This window comes from Leucopleurus acutus (assembly GCF_964270905.1).
Source record: "Leucopleurus acutus genome assembly, chromosome: 1".
Classification (NCBI taxonomy): Eukaryota; Metazoa; Chordata; class Mammalia; order Artiodactyla; family Delphinidae; genus Leucopleurus; species Leucopleurus acutus.
This window is the reverse complement of record NC_139142.1, coordinates 144,851,652-144,865,406: the sequence shown is the minus strand read 5'-3', so window position 1 is coordinate 144,865,406 and position 13,755 is coordinate 144,851,652. Positions and strand designations below refer to the sequence as shown.

At 40.8% G+C, this 13,755-nt stretch overlaps 1 protein-coding gene across 1 annotated transcript in view; it reads right to left on the bottom strand.

The window, feature by feature from the left end:
• The window catches only part of ETFA (electron transfer flavoprotein subunit alpha), an 85,735-nt gene extending 73,503 nt beyond the window's left edge, over positions 1-12,232 (bottom strand). The window contains exon 1 of the mRNA XM_082836090.1: positions 12,093-12,232. Coding sequence (XP_082692216.1) covers positions 12,093-12,131 — 39 coding nt within the window. The 5' untranslated portion in view covers positions 12,132-12,232. The remainder of the gene's footprint in view (positions 1-12,092) is intronic.
• Positions 12,233-13,755: the final 1,523 nt, after the last annotated feature.

Sequence of the window (13,755 nt, the reverse complement as noted above, 5' to 3'; positions counted from 1 at the left end):
GCCCCCTAAACCCCCTCTATCCTTGATGAACCTAATCCCAGAGCTGGGGACCAGAGACTCCAAGGCAAGCCTTCAGGGGCAGAAATGCTTCCAGAGCCACAGAATGAGAATGGAAAGAGGAAGAGGACAGCACTGAAGAATATGCCAGAGGAAGAAATTGCTGCACTGTGTATCAGTGGATAGCATTTCTTGTCTTTTTTCCTCCCTTTCTGTTCACTCAAAGGGAGCAAGAAAAGGGGAGAAAATTAGACTTTTGTTTTTGCCAAATCAAGTCACTGTTTGTATAACTTTTCCTTTTTTACGATAAAAAAAATTGCCTTCTCACGAGAGGTGAAATTCTTTACGGTTAAGGTTAGAAATCTTTATGCACTTCTTAAGATTCTCTTCTTATGACAAATTCCTAGGAGTGTTAGATCAAGAGATAGACACATTTTCAAGGCTTTTAATACTGATTGACACAAACTGTTCTCCAGAAAAGTTGTAGCAATTCACAACAATTCACAATTCCTGGGATGGCATGAAAGTTCTTAGAAGACAAACACCATGCCTGTTCACTTTTGTATCCCCATAGTCTAGAACAATATTGTTTCCAATATACATCTGTAGAATTATACGGTACTTCTTTTTTAATCAGAAGAGCACAATATCTTGTAAAGAACTTTGTAATTAGGACCCAATGGCATAATTTATGATTTAAATCACATTTCACAAGAATTGCCAGTAACAAACTATTTATTACCAATATATATCAGACACCATATTTTTGATTATGCTTCACACATCATTTGCCATAAAAATTATGAGCTTTTCATCACCATTTAAAGAATAAATCCAAGATTTGGTGGCAAAAGGCCCATATTTGCTATAAATTATAGTTCTAACATAAGATAAATTAGGTAGTGTCCTAAGGAATTGTCAAGCCTTTTAGAACTTCCAAGGGATCACTGCATATTCTTTCTAAAAGACTATTCAAAATTAAATTTATAAGAATAAACAACAAAAGAATATACATAAGAAACTACTCAGTCCGTCTATCTGATCAATCTTTACTAAGTACCACATATATCATAAGGCACTCCATATTACTTTATCAATTGACTCCTTTATAGTTTTTTTAATACTACGCTTTCTTCTAATTCAATGTTCCATCTTCTATTTCTCAGATACCACCTAAAGAGAAGCTGCAAGCATCTAAACATGGTTATGTAGCTTAATTCAGCAATAACAGCTATGTGTAGCCTACAGCAGAAGAAACTGGTCTGTGACCTTTAAAATGTTATTCCTCACTCCAGAGCCCAGTTTCTTCATCTTCAAATTGAAGGAGACAAACTAGATCAATGGTTTTCAGACTATACTCCATCCAGGGAGGCACCTCAGGAACGACCGCATAGAATAAAGTGAGAACCAGGCAGGTAGGGCTGCCAGAATGGTCCCCAGCTTTGCTTTAACCAAATTAACCAAACTAATATTATAGAGCCCTGTACTAAGATAAAATCGTATTTAAAATTCAAGAAACCTCTATGATGTAGGTACCATTATTATCCTGAGTTTACAGATGAGGGAATTGGAGCTTAGTGGCTACATAGCTAAGAAACAGAGCCAGGTTAAAGTCCAGGTAGTTGGACTCCAGATTTGGGGTTTTTAATTACCAGCTCTCATCAAAGCACCATCATTTTTAGCTGTTTTATATATGGGTCATTCCTGTAATGTTTCACTTAGCAAATATTCTCTTGTTAAAAAAAAAAATAGCACTGGTCAAAAAGAAACAAAAAGATGATATCAAAGGCCTCTTTTCCAGCTCTAAGAATTCTGTAACCCTAAAATCCTATTTTAAATAGAAGTGGTATATAATATCACAAAAGATACAAAAAATACAGGTCCCGGGCTTCCCTGGTGGCGCAGTGGTTGAGAGTCCGCCTGCCGATGCAGGGGACACGGGTTTGTGCCCCGGTCCGGGAAGATCCCACATGCCGCAGAGCGGCTGGGCCCATGAACCATGGCCGCTGAGCCTGCGCATCCGGAGCCTGTGCTCCGCAACAGGACAGGCCACAATAGTGAGAGGCCCGCGTACTGCAAAAAAAAAAAAAAAATACAGGTCCCATTACTGAAAAGGTTTTTAAATGAAAGTCATTTCATTACCTTATGACCCATTCATTGCATCTGTAGACTTTAGGGCCCTCTCTTTTATGGGGAAAAAAGGAGCCAAATCTTAAACATCTGAAGGTAACTATTGAAATCAGTAAGAGAGCTGCTCAGAAAAGAATCTCAATCTCTTCAAAACACTGCTACTTAAATTCAAATTAATTCATGCAGACCAGTGCCACCATATATTCTTGGTCATCAACCTTATCTGGGCCCTCTGCCTGGCAATGTTACTATGACATCCTTGTTGGCACTCTCACTCACTCTCCACAGCAACTATTTCCAATATCCCCTTCTGACATTTTTCAAACTGCCAACATAGTCTGCTCCTTACTCTCAGAAGAAAGCCTCGCTTCTTACTTTGCAATGAAAACTGAAGCCATCAGAAGAGAACTGCTTCCCCTTCCTGATATCCAACACAGAAATTCCCACCCCTACTCTATCACAGTAGAAGCTGCTGCAGGTCCTCCCTCCTGGATCTGATCCCTTCATCTGGACTCTGGATTCCATCCTCTCAAATCTAGTCAAACACTTCATTCTGTAATCACCTCTCAGTAACGTTTCCAACCTCTCCCACCTCTCCCTTTTCCTGGGCTCCTTCCCGTCATCTTTAAAACATGTTTGAAGCTCTCCCAATTTTAATGAAACCCAAAATTAAAAATCCATTATCCCACCTTTCACTCCAGCTAATTCCTCATCTCCCATACACACCTCAACTACTGTACTTGTATCCTGGCTTCTGCACTCACCAAAATTACCAACAAATACTTTTCATGCTTACTTCTTCTCTCAAAATGTTTGAAATTACTGACTAGTCCATTCTTACTTCCATTGCTTAATTAATAATTTATCATCTATATAAAAATGACAGATATACAGACAGAGATAGAGGTATCAAATCTCTCTCCTAAGTGCTAGACCTATATAATTAGGTTACACCTGCATATCCAATTGCTTAACTTGTCTCATCAATCACTCACCAACTCAGCAAATCCAAATCTTAACTCATCTTTCCCTTGATCCTCCAGCCCCCTCCCATACTGCTTCTCTGGAGTTCTTCAGGGGATGCACCATCCCCTAACAAGTTGCCCAAACCATGATCTGAGAGTCATATCTGGGTTTTTTCCTCAACTCTCACAGCCAATCAACCACTAAAGCTGTAACAATTCTTCCTTCTAAATATAGTATATCCTAACTCCACTCACTTCTCTCCATCTTTAATTCCACTACCTAGTGCAGGCCATTAACCCTCTCTTATTACTCCAACTGACTCCCAAACCAACTTTGCTCCCTTCCAATCCATTTCTCTCAGTGATCTTTCAATGATAAAAATCCAACGTTATTCTCCTGCTCAAACAAGTCAACTGCTTCCTGCCTCCTTAGGATATGGTAAACTAGACTCCTTAGATTGGCTTACCAGGCATTTATTCTATGGCCTGATCTACCTCCCTAGCCATATATCTTTTGCTCTATTTATAACTTACTTTCGGATACTTGAACTTGCCCTGCTCTTTCTGACCTTTAGCCTGTCCTCACATTGTTCCCTCTGACTTAAGGACCTCTTCCTCTATTACCGGATTAGCTTCCAATCACCCTTAGATTTTCTGCTTAAATGCCAACCCCTCCAAGAAACTTTAGTACAGTGCTGTGGTAAAGAGTACAGGCTCTAGAGCTCCCCTGCCTGTTCTTGTTTTTTGTTTTTGTTTTTAAATTCTCTGGCTGCACTGTGCGGCCTGCAGGATCTTAGTTCCCCAACCAATAATCAATCCTGGGTCCGGGCAGTGAAAGTGCAGAGTCTGATCCACTGGACAGCCAGGGAATTCCTGCCTGGGTTTAAATCCCACCTCCACCATTACTTCTTTGTGCCTCAGTTCCCAGATCATAAAATGTAGATGATGATAACAACAGTAATAATCTCAGAGTTGTTGGGAAGGATTAAATTAGTAATTGTAAAATAAAGCTCTTGGGATAGTTCCTGGAACATAATAAATGCTCAATAAAAGTTAGCATGAAAGCTTCCTGGATCTCCTCCAACTGGTTAACTTTCCTAGCACCAACACAGTACCCTGAATCGACTTCATTCCAGCACTTGACCACACGCACCTGATTACTTTGTCTTCCCTTCTTGATTTTGAGTACAGAGGTCATGTCTGGTCTTCTTACCGCTACAACCCCAGCTTCTACTTCAATGTCTAGCACAGAGTAGATGTCTAATAAATGAGTTGAAAATTGCTTCTAAAAACTTCTTCATCAAAAGGATAACAAGCCACAGATTGGGAGAAAATATTTGCAAAAAAAAAATATCTGATAAAGGACTGTTATCTAAAATACACAAAGAACTCTTAAAAGTCAACAATAAGAAACAAACTGATTTAAATATGGGCAAAAGTTCTGAATAGACACCTCACCAAAGAAAATATACAGACGGTAAATAAGCACACGTAAAGATGCTCTACATCATATGTCATTAGGGAACTGCAAATTAAAACAAGAATGAGATACCACTACACATCTATTAGAATGGTGAAAATCCAAAACACTGACAACACCAAATGTTGGTGAGGATATGAAGTAATGGGAACTCTGGTGTAAATTCAAAATGGTACAGCCACTTTGGAAGACAGTTTGGCGTTTTCTCACAAAACTAAACATACTCTTGCCATACAATCCAGCAGTCACACTCTTTGGTATTTACCCAAATGAGTTGAAAACTTACATCCACACAATGGGACTTCCCTGGTGGTCCAGCGGTTAAGACTCTTCTGGACTTCCACTGTAGGGGGATGGGTTCCATCCCTGGTCAGGGAACTAAGATCCCACATGCTGTGTGGTGTGGCCAAAACAAAACTTATGTCCACACAAAAACCTGCAAACGGATATCTATGAAAGCTTTATTCATAATTGCCAAAACTTAGTAGCAATCAAAACGTCCTTCAGGGGACTTCCCTGGTGGCACAGTGGTTAAGACTCCGCACTCCCAACATGGGGGCCCAGGTTTGATCCCTAGTCAGGGAACTAGATCCCACATGCATGCCACAACTAAAATTTCACATGCCACAGCTAAGGAGTCCGCAAGCCGCAACTAAGGAGCCTGACTGCTGCAACTAAGGAGCCCTCAAGCCACAACTAAGGAGCCCTCAAGCCACAACGAAGGAGCCCTCAAGCCGCAACTAAGAAGCCCACCAGCCACAACTAAGGTCCAGTGCAACCTACTTAATTAAAAAAAAAAAAAAGTCCTTCAGTAGGTGAATGGATAAACTGTGGTACCACTCAGCAAATGGAGTACTAGTCAATGCTTTAAAATAAAAAAAAGAGCCATCAGACCATGAAAAGGCATGGAGGAACTGTAAATGCATATTACTAAGTGAAAGAAGACAGTCTGAAAATGCTACATACTATACGGTTTGACCAATGTGACGTGCTGGAAAGGAAGAGCTATGGAGACAGGAAAAAGATCAGTAGTTGCCAGAGGTTGGCAGGGAAAGGGAAGAGCACAGAGGATTTTAGGGCAATTAAACTATTCTGTATCCTATAACAGTGGATACTTATCACCGTACATTTGTCAAAACCCATAGAATGTATAACACCAAGAGTGAACACTAACGTAAACTATGGATTTTGGATGATAATGATGTGTCACTGTAGGTTTTTCAATTGTAACAAATGTACCACTCTGGTGCAGGACGTTGATAGTGAGGGAGGGAAAAAGGGGTAATATGGGAATGCTCTGTACTTTCTGCTCAATTTTGCTATGAACCTAAAACTGCTCCAAAAAATAAAGTCTATTTTTAAAAAATCTGTTGCTTCAAAAACATCCTTTTAAACTTCTACTTTATACACTGAGCTATAAAAAAAACAATTTTAAGACTCTAGATTAGTTACTCCTCAAGGTTATTCATTTGAACCACAGAAAATGATGCGAATAACTGTCTTCTTGATTCTCCTGAGAATGAACATAGCTAGGACCATTCCAGATTCACAGGTAAGAAGTTATTTAATTACATACAGTGAATGCTTAAGGATTATAAATGTTTGTTGCCACCTTACACTTAGATCTTCCTTTTGTGTGTGTGGGTGTGCAAGAAGTTTATTGGGGAGTACTCTTGAGAACGAGACTCAGGAGGCATCAAGGAAATAGAACTGGGCGGTGGAAGAAGCTGAACTGCAATATTGCAGTGCAGTCACTACAAAGCTCTCGGCTGATCTCACAAGGAACCCTGGAACTAGGATGGCCCTTCAGAGTTGTCCAGAACTGAAGCAAGGGGGCCACAGACTTTGGGTGGTTTTTTGGGGTTTTTTTAAGGATAATCAAACTAACATGACCGACGCATTCTTTTATTTCTAATTCAACCCTGGAAATAACGCCATGTTTTAAAAAAAGCAAGATATGATCAAATAAGAACACATACAATATGTACAGAATTAAAACAATGGTAAACAGGTGATTTAAGATAGCCAAAACTCAAAAATGAAGTGGCCTTCTTATCTAAAGAAAATCCTTCACCCTTACTATTACTTCATCAGCCAATAACAACAGTTGTAAAGCACCTTAGTTTACAAAGTAATTTCACAGGTTTCTCTAGCCCCCTAACTAGATTAATGCTCTCCCCAATTACATATTCCCCAAACACCCTATACACCTTTCTGTCACAATGATCACACTTAAAATAATGTGTTCAATATTTGTCTCTCCCAGTCTGTTTGCACCATGTGGGCAGGGATTAGGTCTGTCTCATCCTCCACTGTGAACTCAGTATCTATCTTTGAGCGTGACACATAGTGGGCATTCAATGAATGTTTAGCGACTAACTGAAAAGTTTCCCCCTAAATGATCAAAAACTAAAAAAGCAACCGTTTTTCTCTCATTGATAACTTAATTATCTAAGCAGTTAATATGTGTATCTACCAAGGACAGTACGCAAACTTGCTAAATCACTAAAGAAATACCCCATCATACTTTTACAGAACTTACCTAGACTACTAAGTAGACTTAGTTCCCATCAGTAAAATGTGAAGTTTTCTTCTGCATACCTGCCACATACCCTTGTTAAGTTGACTGACCTTAATGAGACAGTACTCTTGAAGATAGGATTAAAGGGGTCATCATCCTCCCTCCACCCTTTCAGAGCCAGACTTCTTGAAAACAACGTCCTTAAGCATAAACTCTGCTGCCTCACCTCACTCTTTCTCCTTTACTCACAGCAAACCAGCTTTCACTTCCACTACAACACTGAATCCAGTCTCTTCAAAGTCACCAACAACCTGGGATAGCTAAGTCCAGTGAACACATTTTGGTCCTTCTCTTATTCAACCTTAACAGTTTTGACACTGTTTTTGCTTTTCAGTGTTTTTAGGAGCAACAAAGGAGATTCACTGCTCAGGTGCTCCTGCTGTGCCTTTAACTGTATGTTCAGGTAGTAAACTACCACAGGTGTTAGAAGGAAAAAAAAAGTTGGACTCTAACTCCCTACTGTACAAACCCACTCAAAACCTAAAGTAGTAAGAATAAGTTTAACCTACCTCCCCCACCTTTGAAAACTAAGTGGGGTAATGGGAAGGGTGTGGGGGTCGTTTTGCTTAACTCAAAAATTAAAAAGCAGGAACAAACTATAAAATCTTTCCAACTTCTACTGAAAAAGATAAATATATAATTAAAGTTACCCATCCCTATTTTAACATATATTTTGTAATTTAAAAACGTATATTACATTTCTGTACTTTAACCTCCTTAGTAATAAAATATGATAGCTTTTAATCATGACTAGAAATGTCATATGACATTGATTATATTATTAAAAACACAGTCAATTTACTTCACTTTAAAAACAGACAAGACCCTTAAGTAGACACGTTGGCAGGAAGCATAATTTTACAGAATTCCCCTTATGCAATAAATGTTTTAGTACCACATCAAACTTGGCTTTCTTCTTTCAAAAGAAATTAAAATTTGCATGTGAATTACAGAGTTCAATCTCATTCATCAATGATAGACCGTGGACTCTGAAAAATGTCATGTTCCTTCATACCAGTTTCATAGCTTCTGAATCAAGGTAGATATGCCTCCTGTCTGGCAATGAATATAGTAACAGGAAGACTCAAATAACCTTGAAAAGTGTTGCTTCACTCTCCATGTAAAACATCTCTTTGGTATCTTAGTCAACAAATCAATTTCAAATGTAAATGAATAAAATAACACTAATAATTCAAATCAATAACCCTGCAAGAATGTTAACTACCTATTTTCCTCTTATTGTGTTCCCCAGATGGAAAACACTTTCATTAACAGATAACATTGAGGACCACTCCCCCCTCACCAAGAGACTTTGCTCAAGGCCACAGATAAATCAAAATGAAAATGGAATTTAGATACCAAATGCGAGTCATTTAACTTACATTCTAACAGTTTAAGGTATCTCTTTTATTTTCACTAGTTGCAATAAATTTACCGTCTTAACCATTTTTAAATGTACAGTTTAATAGTGTTAGACATTCTAACAGCTTATGGTATCTTTTTTTCACTAGTTGCAATAAATTTACCATCTTAATCATTTTTAAATGTACAGTTTAATAGTGTTAGCTATATTCACATTATGATGTTAACAGTTTAATCTTTTTAATCTTTTAATAGATAAATCTATTATTAAAAATGTGGTTTTGTAGAAACATATCTTCCTGAATTTACTCATGGTTAGCTACAGAACAATTTATTTAAATTGCAAGAGTGGGGATTCAGATAACTCACTTTGACTTTACGGTATCATAAATATAAGTAAACAGGAGCCAGACTGAGTGACTTGCACTTTAGAAATCTGGGACAACTTGAGCACCAAAACATTTAAGAGTAGTAATGGATGAAGTAACCTACTGAATGAAGTAAGGATCCATGAGTCCATAAATAAATACATCAATAAGCAAGAAGAAAATGTTCTTTCTTATAATTATACAAAGCTAATAAAAGTAGAAGGAATGGACTTCTCTGGTGGTGCAGTGGTTAAGAATCCGCCTGCCAACGCAGGGGACGCAGGTTCGAGCCCTTGTCTGGGAAGATCCCACATGCCGTGGAGCAACTAAGCCCGTGCGCCACGACTACTGAGCCCGCGCTCTAGAGCCCACGAGCCACAACTACTTAGCCCACGTGCCACAACTACTGAAGCCCGCACGCCTAGAGCCCAAGCTCTGCAACAAGAGAAGCCACCGCAATGAGAAGCCCGCTCATGAAAACGAAGAGCAGCCCCCGCTCGCCACAACTAGAGAAAGACCACGTGCAGCAACGAAGACCCAACGCAGCCAAAAATAAAATAAAATTGATTAATTTTTTAAAAAGTAGAAGGAATGATGAAATTAGAAAAATCGCTATTTTACATCACAGTACTCATTTCTCAGGCAAGAATCATCAACAGATAAGACTAATGGGTGAAAGTCTGATGAGAAACAGAAGAGTTACATCGTTTCAATGTATCTCTCCACAAATTAGTTAACAGATAAGTAGTAATTTGATAGTGGAGAAACCTGCTGAACACTTTAGCCAATTAATTAACATCACCAATAATGGGATAAACCAACATTATGAGCCTCCTAATATGATGCACTGAGAACACAATACCACTTCTGTGATACTCCTGCCAGTACATAACCTGAAACTAATCAGAGGAAACACCAGACAAACCTAAATCGGGGGACAGTCAACAAAATAGAAGGCCTGTACTCTTCAAAAATGTCAATGCCATCAAAGCCAAAGAAAGGCTGAGGAGTTTTCTAACAAAGACTGAAGAGACATGAGAACTAAATGCAAGGCATGATCCCAGAGTGTCCTAGACCAGAATAAGAAATACTGCTACAGATGCAAACTATTACATAGAGAATGGATAAACAACAAGGTCCTATTGTAGAGCACAGGGAACTGTATTCAGTATCCTGAGATAAACCATAATGGAAAAGAATATAAAAAAGAATGTGTACACACACACATATATAAATAAATCACTTTGCTGTACTGCAGAAATTAACACACTGTAAATCAACTATACTTCAACTAAAAAACAACAATAAAAAAATACTGCTACAAATGAGTAACAATTGGTAAGACCTGAGTAATATCTACAGATCATAGTATTGTATCATTGTTAAACTTGCTGATTTTGCCCATTATACTGTGATAATGAAAGATGAACCTCCTTGTTCATAGAACATATACTGAATTATTTAGTATAGAGCATGTCTGCAACATACATATTATATCAGAAAAATAATATGTATATATGAGGAGACAGAAAGCAAATGTGCCAAACTGTTAATAGCCGGTGAAACTCAGCAAAGGGTTTTGAGAATTCTTTGTACTATTCTTGCAACTTTTCTGTAAGCTTGAAATATCTAAATTTTTAAAGTTAAATATGTATGTGTATTTATGTATCCATTTTACAAGTGTTCCCGCTGTTTTCCTATACCCTTGAAATTCAAATCTCTCAAATGTTCTTAATGACTTTAGAGGAGCTACTCTAAGCATGACTTCAAACTCTGAAAATAAAGTCAAGGTCAAAGTCTTTGGCAAACCACAGCAAAGATTTGGAAATACTGCCTATGTATATTGGCAGTGTTTATAATGACTTAAGCTAGTCATTCCATTTTTTTCTGTTAGTGCTACAAAATAACTGAGTCCTAAATTCCCCCTCCACAACTATTTCACTTATGCCAGACTTCTAACCTGTCCACATAACTATCTTCCAATTACTGTATAGGTAAGAATCTGGCTCTGATACCTGGAACTTTCCCAAATCCATGACTTTAACTTGTTTATGTCTGAGTCATCTGAGGAAAATTTCTGGGGAAGACTGAACACTGACCTGAAGGATGTGGGTTTGAACTTTGAGCGTATGGGGGGGGGGGGCAGGGTTGGGATTTTTTTTTTTAAGGGAACAAGAATACATAAGAAAAGGGCCTACAGATATCTAGAAATACTGCCAACTATGTTTCAGGGAGAAAATCCCAGCGGTGGGTATGAAAACATGCATGCACAAGAAAAACTGTAGAAAAAGTACAAAATGTCAGGAAAGTTTCTGACCCAAGTTTAGCAATCTTGTCACTTAACCATCAGAATATCTACAGAATCTACAATATAAATTGTTACTTGACTTGTAATTGGTCAATCTCCAAATACTACTGTCCCATAGCATTAGGAAAACACATATTTTCTATCAGTCTTTCTCATAATAGCAAAATGTGGTAAACTCATGATTTGTAACTAATGAAAGCATCAAAAACTTACCGCTACCAATATCGTTCCCTAGCTATTTAACCAGCAATCTGCTGGTTTAAAAGCAGGTCAGCTTGCAGTAAAAAGACGCCTGCCTTTCAAAATTGGCTACAGCTGTCAGCACAATCACCTAAACGCAGCACTGCCCCATTAGCCAGAGAGCAGAGCAGGTTTCCAAAACCACATTGCCCCTCGCTCGCCCCAGCACTTGACAGTGAGTGGATTCGAAGAGCCGCAATGCATCCAGGGAAAATGTTTAATTCTTCCAGAAACGTCACCTTCCAAGCTGAATTCAGGTTTTAAACTTTTTCCAAGAGGACATGCCGGCGGCGACATTTTCCTCCCTCGGGTAAAGATTCCCCGGGGACTCAGCTGCTCGCTCCCCGTCAAAGGTGGAGAAACTGGCGGCCTGTCAGTGCTGGAGGCTGGGAGAGGGGCTGGGAAGAAGACGGGGAAGAGGAGGGGCAGCGGGAGCGCAGGTTCAGTACTCTGACCTCTGACCTCGACCCCCACCTGGCGGCCCGAAAGGAGGCAAGGGCAGGCCCCAGAACTTTGAGCCCGAGCCCCAGGCCGGGCTGGGCCTGCCAGCGCGAGGGCCAGTCAGGTCCGGGGGTGGCGGTGACCTTCGCCCAGACCTTCACAGGGACAGCAGATCGAGGCTGGACCGTCACCGGGCTCGACCCTTCCCTCCCGGACTCACCGCCCGCCGGAACTGACCAGGAGCCACCGCTCGGAACATGGTCACGGAACCCGTTCGCTTCACACTAGCCGTGAACGTACCCAACTGCACCGCCTCCGCGAGTTACCGTAACGCTCGCGAGACTCGGGAACGAGAGCAGACTCCCCGGCGAGGAGAGCAAGCCCGCGGTTTCTGCCTGCCCACTGGGCGGTCGCGCAGCCAATGGGGCCGGCGGAAAGTTAGGGGCTGGACTTGGGAGTGGGGCAAAGGTGAGGCTTTTAACTAGGAGACGTAGGGGGAAGCCAGGCTAAAGAAAGGCACGGGCAAAGCGGTCCAACTGCCGCAGACCGTAGCCCAGACTGTCTGCCAGCCCCAGTGTGCAACGCTTGTTAGACTGAACTTTCCCACTGAGCTGATGACGTCACTGTCCTGGCTTCCCAGACCTCTGGACGAAGTTCACCTCTCTCACTCTAATCATTCTTCTGCCTGTTCATTTGCTCACGGATATCAATGTTAACCCCTGCAATGTGCTAAATACATTTTCCAGGTCAGGGGAATATAATAAAAGTATGCATAAAATGTTGACCTCACCAAACTCTGGAGGAAACATACGAGTAAACCTATCATTACTATTATGGGAGGAGGGATTCCTGGAATTGGTGATATTTGAGCTGGGTTCTAGAAGGAGGAACCTCCGGAGCACAAACAGGGAAAGAACATGACAGGAAGGTCCAAGGACAAGGGGCAGGATGCTGTGTGCTGCCTGTAGAAGGAAGCAGATTGGTAAAGGTCTTGAATGGGGGAGTAACATGCGGCCCCACCCTAGCCCTCTTCTTTCCCCACTCTTCCTATCCCAGGACAGGCCCACCCACACCCTGCCTTCAGTGCTCTTGACTGCCAAATCTCTTCTGACCTTTGGATCAGCTTATCCACCTGCCTACTGGGCATCTCCTCAGGATGTTCCTCAACACCTCAGACCCCCATATCCACAACTGACTGGGCGTTCCCTTCCAGACTTTATTCTCCTCCTGTATGCCCTTTCACAGGGAATGCTTTCCACCTCCACCCAGCTGCTCAAGCCAAAAACCTGGGGGTCATACTTGACTTGTTTCTTCCTTTCTTCCCTATCCTATGAGTCACTAAATTCTAGCGATTCCACTCCCAGAACAGCTCCCAAATCCATCCAGGACTCTCTACCACGCTCTGTGTTTGCACTGCTGCAGTTGCTTCTTTACTCTTCTCCCAGTTTCCAGTCTTCAATCCATCTCCCACTGCAACCGAAGGGCTCTTTCAAAAGAGCAAACTGGTGATGTTACTCCCCTGTTGAATAATACACTTCAATGGCTGCCCATTGATTTTAGGATAAAATGCAAACCCCTTAACGTGATGTATAAGCCCTGTGTGAGCTGATCTCTTCCTTGCTCTTTTACCCCCTTTCCATCTCCCATGGCCATACAGAATTTCCTTCACATCCTCCAACGCCCTATTCCTTCTGCCTCCCCACTCTCTTCCCCCTTCCTCTCCCCTTTACTCCTTCAACTGTTTAATACTTATTCATTCTTGACATTTCAGCTTGGACTTTCCTCCCCCCAGTAACTCTGAATTAGACCTCTCTTCCACATGCCCCTATTTCTGCCTGTACTTCACCTGTATATAGCGGCAATTGCCACATTGGTTGTAATGG